This window comes from Rhinopithecus bieti, unplaced genomic scaffold, assembly GCF_001698545.2.
Source record: "Rhinopithecus bieti isolate Rb0 unplaced genomic scaffold, ASM169854v2 scaffold_6380, whole genome shotgun sequence".
Lineage (NCBI taxonomy): Eukaryota > Metazoa > Chordata > Mammalia > Primates > Cercopithecidae > Rhinopithecus > Rhinopithecus bieti.
In genome coordinates, this window is record NW_016806642.1 from 5,633,429 (window position 1) to 5,645,175 (window position 11,747).

Here is an 11,747-nt window from a genome sequence, read left to right on the forward strand (position 1 = left end):
AGCAGTTAGTGACTTGTCTGTACTCACAGGGCAAAGTGATGGGTGGGCAAGACCACAAACCACCCTGCTTACCTCCTCTCTGCAGCAGCAGACCGCATGCTGCCTGGCTCAAGCCCATGCATAATATCAGAACCCATCACAAGGGGTCAGGTCTGTGGCCTCCTCCTCCCCCAAAAACTGCAACCCCCACTGACTTGTCCCTCAGAGGCTCTTGGTCCTGTTCTAGATTATTCTAACCAAGAGTACCTACTTAAGTTGATGGGCCCAATGCAAAATAAAAAAGTGGGGCCTCTTATTGAAAATAATATTAAGAATTCCAATTTCCCCACAGAGCAGTAAATCAACCGGGGGCTCCAGTGTGGATGGTCTGTGCGGTTGCACAGGTTGCAAACCTATGAAGTTGGCTCTGATTCTAAACCAGTCCCTAGTTCTCTATATTGGTAACAATTGTATGCAGAGTGGAAAGATGTCTGACTGATTCTCAGAAAATGTCTGTTCCATTCAAATCTTCAGGATCAGGAGACCTACTGCCAAAAAGATAGCTTCTTGACTCAATGAGAGCCAGCATGGCATGGGCTCATAAGATGAAGAACACAGCCTCTCAAAGGGACAACTTTCTCCCTTCCCAGTACATGGCTTCCAATGATTACATGGTGCAGTATTCAGTGAAAAGGGATTTGGTGGTCTGTCCTCTCAAAGGTTATCCTGAAGATAAAGAACATGGAAAAAAAAAAGACAAGACTACAATCAGTTCTGCTTTAAAAAAAACAACAACAAAAAAAGTCCCTAAATTTAATAGGTGAAGCTTAGTAAAAATGATAACAATAACAAACATTATTTGAGTGTTTATCAATTACCAGTGACTATGCTGAATCCTTTTTAAAGATAGATATAGTCCTCACAGCAACCTGAGATGCAATATTCAAAACCATGTTCATTTGCATTCATAGAAGGGCTTGTTTCACTTGTTCAAATAGACCTGAATTTCAGGTAGAGGGAGACCAGAACAAATAAACCCTACTAATTGTTTGACCTTGGGCAAGTTCTCTTCCCTTGCTGGGCTGGATGTGCTTACCTGTAAATGGAGTTTGTGGCCTGCATGCTTTTGAAGTCCTCTGGACTCTGATAGTCTGTGATTCCCAGAGGAGGAACTCGGGAAAATTCGTGACCCTCCATTCAGCCTTCCCACACATGCTACTCCAGAGCACCAGACAGACAAACCACAAAATCAGGCACAGCAGAAAAAAGCTGGCCCCACAGCCAGGACACTGGGTTTCTAGCCCTGGATCCACCAATTACTCATAGGATGACTCGGAGCAAGTCACTTCACTGCTCCGAGCCTCAGTTTCCTTATCCATAAATTAATTAACAGATGCCTAAAGTCCTTCCTTGCAAGGCGCAGTGCCTAGCATCTAGAAAGTTCTCGGCATGTGTTAGTTGTTATCATCATCATTATTAATTATTATGCCCTCTTCCATAGTTCCCACAAACTTCAAGTAAGAAAGACCCCTTTTAATGCAAAAATGAACTAGAGTCATCTTCCCATTTAATAGGTTTACATTTATAATCAATTAATTAGAAAAATATAGAACATCAAAAAATCACTATGAATTGTTATTCCATTAACCAAAGCACTTTCACATATGCTTGAAAAATGTGAAACATTTTCTTATCACCGATGATGCTGGATTCTCAAAACCCTTGCAATGATTCTGAGGAGCTGGGCTGAGGCTGACTGCTCTCTGGACCACCTGCCAGCTCAGGGCTCAGTGCATTGCCATTTCCACCTTCAGTCACGTGGACTCTGCAACTCCTCCTCTCCTCTCCCCACCGCTGCCCTTACCACACTGTCAAGGCCCGAAACACAAAGGAGGCAAAAGGAAGAAATATGTATATCTAGCACTGGAACTGAATGTATGATTGCTTGTGCCTGTTTCTGCCTTTAAACCCTTTTTTCTCACAAAGTACAAACTTTTGAAGGGTAAGAGATGATACACTCATTTTATGTAGAATGTTTGATGCAGTCTTGGATAAATTCTTCATAACCATATTTTAACATGCATTTGGAAAAAAAAACACAAAATAATGCACTATTAGAGGAGGAATAGTTCTTTAAAGCCATGGTTCTTTAATTTGCATATAAATCACCTGGGATCATGTTAAAATACAGCTTCTGATCCAGTAGTTCTGGAGAGGAGCCTGAGACTCTGCATTTCTAACAAGCTCCCAGGTGATATTGACGCTGCCAGTACACAGGGCTTGGTCCAACCTTATTGCTTTGCAGATGAGAACTTGAGGATCAGAGAAGGCAAGTGTTTTGTCTGGGGCCACACAGCTAGAGGTAGGGCTAGGAGATAAACTCAAGTTTATTGACTCTCAGTCCAGAGCCATTTCTGCTATGCCCTGATGTCATCCTTTGTAGAGGGAAAAATGTTTCTGAAAAAAAAATCCCATTGTCCTTTCCCATGTAAGACAATACTAAACACATATAAATGTGCACATATCCCCTTCGCGCCTGCGCCATGGTTGGAAGGTCGTCCCTGTGACCGGCTTGGCGGTTGGAGCAGCTGTCGCCATGTTGTCGGTCGCAGCCCGCTCGGGCCCATTCGCGCCCGTCCTGTCGGCCACGTCCCGCGGGGTGGTGGGCGCGCTGCGGCCCTTGGTGCAGGCCGCGGTGCCCGCCACCCCGGAGCCCCCTGTGCTGGACCTGAAGCGGCCCTTCCTCAGCCGGGAGTCGCTGAGCGGCCAGGCCGTGCGCCGGCCTTTGGTCGCCTCCGTGGGCCTCAGTGTCCCTGCCTCTGTTTGTTATTCTCACACAGACGTCAAGGTGCCTGATTTCTGTGACTACCGCCGCCCTGAAGTTTTAGATAGTACGAAGTCTTCCAGAGAGAGCAGCGAGGCTAGGAAAGGTTTCTCCTATGTGGTAACTGCAGTAACTACTGTGGGTGTTGCATATGCTGCCAAGAATGCGGTCACCCAGTTCGTTTCCAGCATGAGTGCTTCTGCTGATGTGTTGGCCATGGCGAAAATCGAAATCAAGTTATCCGATATTCCAGAAGGCAAGAACATGGCTTTCAAATGGAGAGGCAAACCCCTGTTTGTGCGTCATAGAACCCAGAAGGAAATTGAGCAGGAAGCTGCAGTTGAATTGTCCCAGTTGAGGGACCCACAGCATGATCTAGATCGAGTGAAGAAACCTGAATGGGTTATCCTGATAGGTGTTTGCACTCATCTTGGTTGTGTACCCATTGCAAATGCAGGAGATTTTGGTGGTTATTACTGCCCTTGCCATGGGTCACATTATGATGCATCTGGCAGGATCAGATTGGGCCCTGCTCCTCTCAACCTTGAAGTCCCCACGTATGAGTTTACCAGTGACGATATGGTGGTTGTTGGTTAGAGACTTGGACTCAAGTCATAGGCTTCTTTCAGTCTTTATGTCACCTTAGAAGACTTATTTGAGAGCAAGCCTTCTGTACTTGAAGTTGATTTGAAATATGTAAGAATTGATGATGTATTTGCAAACATTAATGTGAAGTAAATTGAATTTAATGTTGAATACTTTCAAGCATTCACTTAATAAAGCCACTGTTAAGCATTGTTATGCTCAGTCATACACTTGAAAGGTACAATGTCTTTTAGCTAATTCTAATTAAAAATTACAGACTGGTGTACAATATACTTGTGAAATCTGTAACTGACTTTATCTATTTGCCCAAATATTTGCTTCCTGCTTTGCGTCACGGACACAGATTCTGCAAAGCTCATTGTTGGGATGAAGTAAAATAAACGTGTCATCTCTAAGTCCTGGGAGGTATCTATGGCATTGACAGAAACAGTAGTATCTAGGTATTTCTTATTCACCGGACTTGGTAAGAGTACTCGCTATGCGTTTCCTCCCTACTGTGTAAGCTGTATGATAATGTCAGCTCTAATCTGTGGGGAAGAGTCCTGAATGAGGCATTAGTAGCTCTGAGGGTTTATCTTCAGGTCTGGTCTGCTGGTTTTTCTCCTTAAGTGACAAGCCAGGAAATTTTATTAGTCTCTTATGAGTGTAAATTAATACTTAAAAATCATTTAGTCTTAATAGGCAGTGATGGGATATTATCTGAGAGAAGCTTTCCAAAATCAGAGTGCACTGCCATTTCTTTCATTTCGTGTGTGGATCGTTATGTCCCCAAAGCTCCTGCATCCACTCTATCAGGAGGCAGAAAGGGAGCATCTGAGACCTAACATTGCCTGCATGCAGAAGTGGTCCTGCTGGGTTTGTTTCTGTAGTGATGACACAATGTTTTTTCCTGTTGGGTTTACAGTTACTCAGCACTTTTCACTGTAAGATGGTATGGAACCAGATGCAGAGCACATCAGAATTCACATCCTATTTTCTTCTGCCTCCAATTATGCAGGTGAAACAAGACTCAGGTCCACTTTCTCCTGGGATATGGGAGTGGGCTTTGTCCTTTGAGAATCACAGCCACTTTTTGATGCGTTTGTCTTTACTGTTTGGAGGTGGGCCAGTCATATGCTTTACTGAGTCCACCTGATGATCTCATGTACACTTTTTTAAAATTGCAAAAGTGGTTAGGTTAGGTCTGCCCACAGGGAACTGACCATCCAGGATTGCAGTCTTTGATGTTAATAGCTATGTGTTGACAGAAAAAAGAAAATGTCAAACTTTCTATGCTTATGAGTAGATACTAGTCTTTGCTTCATTTTTACCATTCTAGAAATGAAATTAGCCTGGGTGATAATCGGTGGGACACAGAAGTATTTTATATTCTGTGTCTCTAGGTAGTGGAGGCACTCTTTGGATTGGGGGTTGGAGGAGGGGTTGGTGGCAAGAGTTGGAATGTGAAACATTGAGTTGTGAGGGGAACACAGGTCCACACACTAAAAAACTTGTGCTGCTAAAAATGTCAACAGCATCCCTCCCTATAAATACTGATACCCCTTATCACCTCCCACCTCGAAGTGATACCTTGAAATTCTATATGGCAGTGGAGGACAGAAGTAGGAAGTTTGCAGGTCCCTAAGGTACTCAGTGCCAGAATTGCTGTATTTGGTGGCTGCTTGCTTCATCTATCATATTTAGAGTTGGATGGTGGGATGCTGTTAAATCCTAGTAGCCCATTTAGTTTTTAAAGAAGGCTTTGTTCCACAAGTGACAGGACAAGTCAAATCACTTCATGCTACTTTGCTGAATGGATACGGCAGCCCTGTGTTAACGTTTTTACCATTCTGTGAAAACAAAATCGTAGATATTAGGGAGAAATGACTTATAGAATAAACCTGACCAGTCAGCAGCCTGACATCAGATCATTTACATGTACTGCATTTTATTGGGGATGATTCTTGGGACAATCTTGAGAGCCAAGCTTTTTCATTACGCTTTAAAAGGTGTTATAAAAATGGCTTTTTTGAAAATGTTGCCTTATTTGTTAAAGATAACATCAAATTTTCTTTGGTCTTTTCTGAGTATACCCTTGTAAAATCTTTGACTCAATCTGAGTGTGTAGAGGGCATTTGTCCTGATTGGATCAAAATGTGCTTTAGTNATGAGAACACTTGGACACAGGAAGGGGAACATCACACACTGGGGCCTGTTGTAGGGTGGGAGAAGCGGGGAGGGATAGCATTAGGAGAAATAACTAATGTAAATGATGAGTTAATGGGTACAGCACACCAACATGGTACATGTATACACATGTAACAAACCTGCACGTTGTGCACATGTACCCTAGAACTTAAAGTATAATTTAAAAAAAAAAGATTCTGGGTCTGGAGATTACAGGTTTCTGGTATTGTGGAAGAGTGGACTGGGAGTTCTAGCACCTCAAGTGATTCCTTTAGAAATGTGAGAATCCTCGGCACCAACTTTATCTCACAGTCCCTTCATCTTTCAGCAAAATACTTAATTCAACCGGACACTCTAGTTAATTCACTCCCAGAGACATTAGTAGAAAACAAGTTTTCAGGAAAAGAACCAAGGAAGTTAAGTAAGTTGCAAGTTTCCATTTTTCTCTCATTCTCTCTCTTTGCAAGAGGCAAGGAATGAAAATTGATGTAAAAATAAGAAGAATAAAGTGATATTCTCATGGTGCCCTGCAGTTTGCAACACTCTTTTACTTGGATCTCTCGTTTAATATACATAATAATCCTCTGAGATTAAGAGGATTATTTATAAAATGGGCTAATAAAATGTGTAGCAGGCCAGGCCCAAACTGAGATATTTTTTCTCTCCAAACCATACACTCTTCCCTCTGTGTAGGGCTCTGACTTATACACTCCCCATGTAAATGAGAACTGCTCCCTCTTCGTATTATCTGGATGCTCGGTTTGTTCTAAGAATGCCTCATCTGTGACATGGGGGAAGGATAAAAATAGGACCTACCGAATAGGGTTGTCGAGGTGCCTGAATACTGCCTGGCACACATTATAGACTCTATAAATATTACCAGTGGTAGTAGAAGCAATTGCTGGTTGTATTGTAAACTGATAACACTCCCATTTCAAGGCATTTGCTTTGAATGCCTTCGCACTCACTGCTCCTCCCTCAGACAGTCTCGGGGTCACCCCTTCCCTTCACACAGGTCTCTCTGCTCAAATCCCTTAAGCCTAGAGGCCTCTCAGACTGCCCCATAAAACAGCACCCACCCCACCTCCATCACAAACTCTTTACTCTGCATCATTTTTCTTAGCCCTTCCTGTTATCTGCTGTCACGCATATTTCTGTATTTCCTGACTCCTCCATGACTGGGGTCTTTGTTTTGTTCACAGCTTTACCCTCAGTATCAAGAATGATGCCTGCCACGTAAATATCTGTTGAGTGAATAAAAAAAGGCCTCATGGATCCATTCATCAAGAAATGAAGACAAAATGGTGCTTGCTGTCTAAACTCTCGATCTCAGATAGGACTTTAGGTTTACAAGGTGACTTTATAGCCTTCATCTCCTATAATCTTCCCTAATTTTCAGGGAATGGGTTATAATTCCCATTACAGAGATAAAGAAACTAAGACATCTGGTCCCCAGAAAGGGCAGAGCAACATTCTGGGAAGACAGACGCTAGGTAAGGTCCTGAATCCCACCCCCATGCCCACATGCCATGCCCATCAATTAGCAATGAGGCATGGGGGTCTCGGCCTCTTTCTGAGTTGCTTTGGCCCTGGTGGAGCAGCTGAGGTTCAAGGGGATGGTGAGGACCGGCTTACAGAAAGGGGCCTGGGAAGTGAGTTTCATCGCTCAGTCAAGAATCAACATTACAGACAGCATAATTTTGTGAACTCATTTGTCCAAATAAACCCATACATTATTACTAATATCATTTTAAAACACATAATGGGCTCTTGTTTTAGTGCCTCCCAGACACATTTTTTCCAGTGAAGCCTCCCCTGAGTCACCTTCCTGATTCTGCCTCCAGCATTCTAACAGGAGCCTGCATCGGCTGCTCCCTCTCCACACCTTCCAGGACCTGTGTCCAAACGCTCACTGTGTCACCATCATTGTTGTCATGCTGCCCACCAGGCCAGCCTTTGAGGTCCTAGCAGATAATCCTGTAGCCCCAACACCTGCCCAGTACCTGGCACCCAACGGACCTCCATGTGCCTGCTGACCAAGGACCACTCCTGACTCACAGCAGGTGCAAGAAATAAAACAGCCCAGGCTTCTCTCCTCCCCACCACTGCCTCAGGCTCCAAGAAACCCGAGCAAAATTTTATTAAGTTCCCCTTTCTCCTGCATGAAGGAAAGATGTCCCAGCCTGAAGCAGATGGCACTGGGAGGCTAAGGCAGAGTTGCTGTAGGAAATCCAAAGACACGGGGGCCTTTCTGGACATCTTTGCATCCAGATGGCTTGCAGGTTCAAAACTGAGAACACTTTCCCCTCTACTTATTGAGAGAAAGAAGAGAGAAAGGAAGAGCTACCCAGGGGATATTTCCCTAGTAATGAGACCTCTTTCAAAATTCCTGAGAAAAGAAAGGGAAGGGCAGAGCAACACGGAGGGAGAAAAAAGATGCTGAGGGCCAGCAGCCAGCACTCACCACCTCTATTCCCAGCCTGCAGGTGCACCGTCCCTGCGGCATAGTGCCAGGATTTTCCACACCTTCTCTCAAACACAGTCCACATGAAAAAGGAGAAAGAGGAGGACTATAAGGGAGACTCTGAATGGTTGCCAATTAAGAGCAGGGTGACCCTAATTTATAGCAGCAAAACCCAGTTATCACAGACTCCATGTGGGAAAACAGCCCAGCTCTGGAGCTGCTCACTGCTCTCCTGCAAACAGAACGCACAGCAGGTGTCATTTAGCCTGATTGACTTTTTCCAGGGCTGGATTCCTCAACTGTTGGAAGAGATAGCCTGGAGATTTTCAGTTGTCCAAAGACGTATTTTTAAATTCCTAGATTGTTGCACCAAGGTAAGTTGGAGTTATCTCGGCCTCTAGGAAGGAAGAACAAAGCTTAGTAAAAGTAGAATCCATTCCACAGGCCCAGGCTCAGGAGATCCAGAACCAGACCCTACCATAAGGAGCGTCCAACCCGGTGATAGAGAAGATCCCAAAAAATAGTCATTACACAAATAAATAACGACAAATTATAATGAAGGTTATTTAAGAATACAAAGTGCTAGGAGAGCACGGGAGTGGAAGTCCAATCTCACCTGTTGAGTCAGGGATGTGACATCTGAGCCAGGGTAGAAGGACTGTAGCTGATGGGTAGGGGAAAAGTGCTCCTGTGGGAGGGAACAGCCCACAAAAAGCCACCATGTGAATAGGTGCTCTATGAGACCAGAGAGGGGGTTGTAGACAGCCTGGGAGGACCTGCCTGAAAGTCACGTCAGTGGATCCTTGCTTTGAAAAATATTTAGGCGGGGCGCGGTGGCTCAAGCCTGTAATTCCAGCACTTTGGGAGGCCAAGATGGGCGGATCACGAGGTCAGGAGATCGAGACCATCCTGGCTAACACGGTGAAACCCCGTCTCTACTAAAAAATAAAAAAAAAAAAAAAAAAACTAGCAGGGCTAGGTGGTGGGCGCCTGTAGTCCTGGCTACTCAGGAGGCTGAGGCAAGAGAACGGCTTAAACCCAGGAGCCGGAGCTTGCAGTGAGCTGAGATCCGGCCACTACACTCCAGCCTGGGCGACAGAGCAAGACTCTGTTCTTCAAAAAAAAAAAAAAAAAGAAAAATATTAATGCGTGTCTCTTTGAGTTTTGTGCCAGCTCAATGGCTGAACCATGAAGAATGATGAGAATAAACACCATTCCTCCTCACCCAGATCTCACAGCAGAGGGAGAGGACAAACATATAAACAAGTAATCCAAAAGAGAGTGAAGAGAGGACAGGCCTTTTAAAGACCAAAAAAAAAAAAAAAAAAAAATGGAGAGGAAGATGGGTGTTTTCCCTCCTCCTGATTCAAATGCAAAACCACAATCCACTGTTGTGCCCCTACCCTCCTACTCCTCCACTCTGTTTCTTTAGGTCTTAATTTCCCGGCACCCTGTTAACCTGCCAGCTTCCTTCTAGATATCATGTCTCTTTCTCTGTCCCTCTTTGCCATGTTCACACTGACTTATTTGCACTTTAATTTTCACATTTCAGAAAAGCTCAAAACTAATCATCGTCTTAGGCAGCGCCCAGTCTCGACAGCAGGCAGTGCTCAGGTGGCCCCACTCACTGGCTTCGCCCACTCAGAGGCCACTTAATGGGAGGAATCAAGTCAATATTAGATCACTCGCCTTTCACTGCTACGGCCACAGCCATGAATATGCTCAGGCTTCAGAAGAGGCTTGCCTTTAGGGTCCTCCGCTGTGGCGAGAAGGTCTGGTTGAACCCCAATGAGACCAATGAAATCGCCAAGGCCAACTCCCATCAGCAGATCCGGAAGCTGATCAAAGATAGGCTGATCATCCGCAAGCCAATGACTGTCCATTCCCGGGCTCGATGCCAGGAAAACACTTTGGCCTACCGGAAGGGCAGGCACATGGGCATAGGTAAGTGAAAGGGTACAGCCAATGCCCGGATGCCAGAGAAGGTCACATGGATGAGGAGAACGAGGATTCTGCGCCGGCTGCTCAAAAGATATCACGAATCTAAGAAGATTGATCGCCACACGTATCACAGCCTGTACCTGAAGGTGAAGGGGAATGTTCAAAAACAAGCAATTATCATGGAACACAGCCACAAGCTGAAGGCAGACAAGGCCCACAAGAAGCTCCTGGCTGAACAGGTTGAGGCCCAAAGGTCTAAGACCAAGGAAGCATGCAAGTGTCGTAAAGAGTGCCTTTAGGCCAAGAAGAAGGAAATCATCAAGACCTTGTCCAAGGAGGAAGAGACTAGGAAATAAAAGCTCCCACTTTGTACATACTGGCCTCTGTGATTATACAGATCAGCCATTAAAATAAAACAAGCCTTAAAATATATATATATGATATATAAATATATATCATATATGATATATAAATATACATGATATATCATATATCGTATATATGATATATAAATATACATATATATCATACATATGATTGATATATATGATATATATGTATCATGATATATATCAGATGTCATATATGATATATCATATAATATATATATATATTAGATCACTCTGTCAAGCCCCACCTCCTTCAGAAAACCCTCCCAGTAATTCCAATCAATGCCAGTCTCTCTCCTTCTTGATCCACAAAACCCACTGCCTGTAACTCCCTGTGGCACTTAATTACATTGAATTTAACAGTCAACATGTTTTAGTGATTTGCACTGGTTTTGACCCTAGAGGAATTGCTTAACATCTCTGAGCCTCAGTTTTCTTTTGGGAATAAAAGCATAACCTCCTTTTATAAATCCACATGTATAAACAACACAATCAGAAGTTATCTCTGAATGGTAGGATAATGGGTGAAATGTGTTTTCATTATATATTTCTGAATTTGCTTTTAATGGAAATAAATGTTCTCATCAGAAAAAGCAATAAAACTGCTTCCCCTTAGGCTTAAAAAAAAAGATAACACCCACTTCATTTTGTTATGAGGATTAGTGAGGTGAGGCTGTGTGCATTGTAGGGACACAATAACCTCATGAAAGCAGCGTCTACTGGCTCCGATAAGGAAACCCGAGGGAGGTGGAGAGAGATTGGAAGGCTGTCAGACCTCTTCCGCCTCTCAGCAATGCCTGCTCTGGATATGAAGACATTCTCTCCTACACACCAGCTTCTTTCCTGGGCTCAGACACGACCAAGGGCATCTCTCAGCTTCCCCACCCCAGAAGAGCTGCCCCTAAATCCCAAGGAAAGACTATGATTAGTGTGGGCCAGAGTAGTTCCTCTTTGGAACGGATGAAGGGGCATTTCCCAGAAGGAGGGAGTGATGGATGAGGGATCGAAATCAGGGCAATAGGCCAGGCGCAGTGGCTCACGCCTGTAATTCCAACATTTTAGGAGGCCAAGGTGGGTGGATCACTTGAGGTCAGGATTTTGAGACCAGCCTGGCCAACATGGCGAAACCCATCTCTACTAAATATACAAAAATTAGGTAGGTGTGATGGCAGGTGCTTGTAATTCCAGCTACTCGGGAGGCTGAGGCTGGAGAATCGTTTGAACCTGGGAGGCAGAGGTTGCAGTGAGCTGAGATTGCACCATTGCACTCCAGCTTGGGCAACAGAGCGAAACTCCATCAAAAAAGAAAAAAAAAAGAAGAGAAGGAAGCAAAGGAAGAAAGGAAGGGAGGAAGGGTGGGAGGGAGGGAGGAAGGGAG

The 11,747-nt window shown here is 44.3% G+C and overlaps 2 protein-coding genes and 1 pseudogene across 2 annotated transcripts in view; 2 read left to right on the forward strand and 1 right to left on the reverse strand.

Moving 5' to 3' along the window:
* Nucleotides 1-11,747, reverse strand: part of ROR1 (receptor tyrosine kinase like orphan receptor 1) — a 418,261-nt gene that overhangs the window by 393,210 nt on the left and 13,304 nt on the right. The gene's annotated exons all lie outside the window — the stretch shown is intronic.
* Nucleotides 2,520-3,681, forward strand: LOC108532893 (cytochrome b-c1 complex subunit Rieske, mitochondrial). The gene has a single exon (XM_017877206.1). It carries the CDS (start codon nucleotides 2,576-2,578, stop codon nucleotides 3,398-3,400), a length of 825 nt encoding a protein of 274 aa, XP_017732695.1. The 5' UTR covers nucleotides 2,520-2,575; the 3' UTR covers nucleotides 3,401-3,681.
* LOC108532894 (60S ribosomal protein L19 pseudogene) lies at nucleotides 9,395-10,336 on the forward strand (annotated as a pseudogene).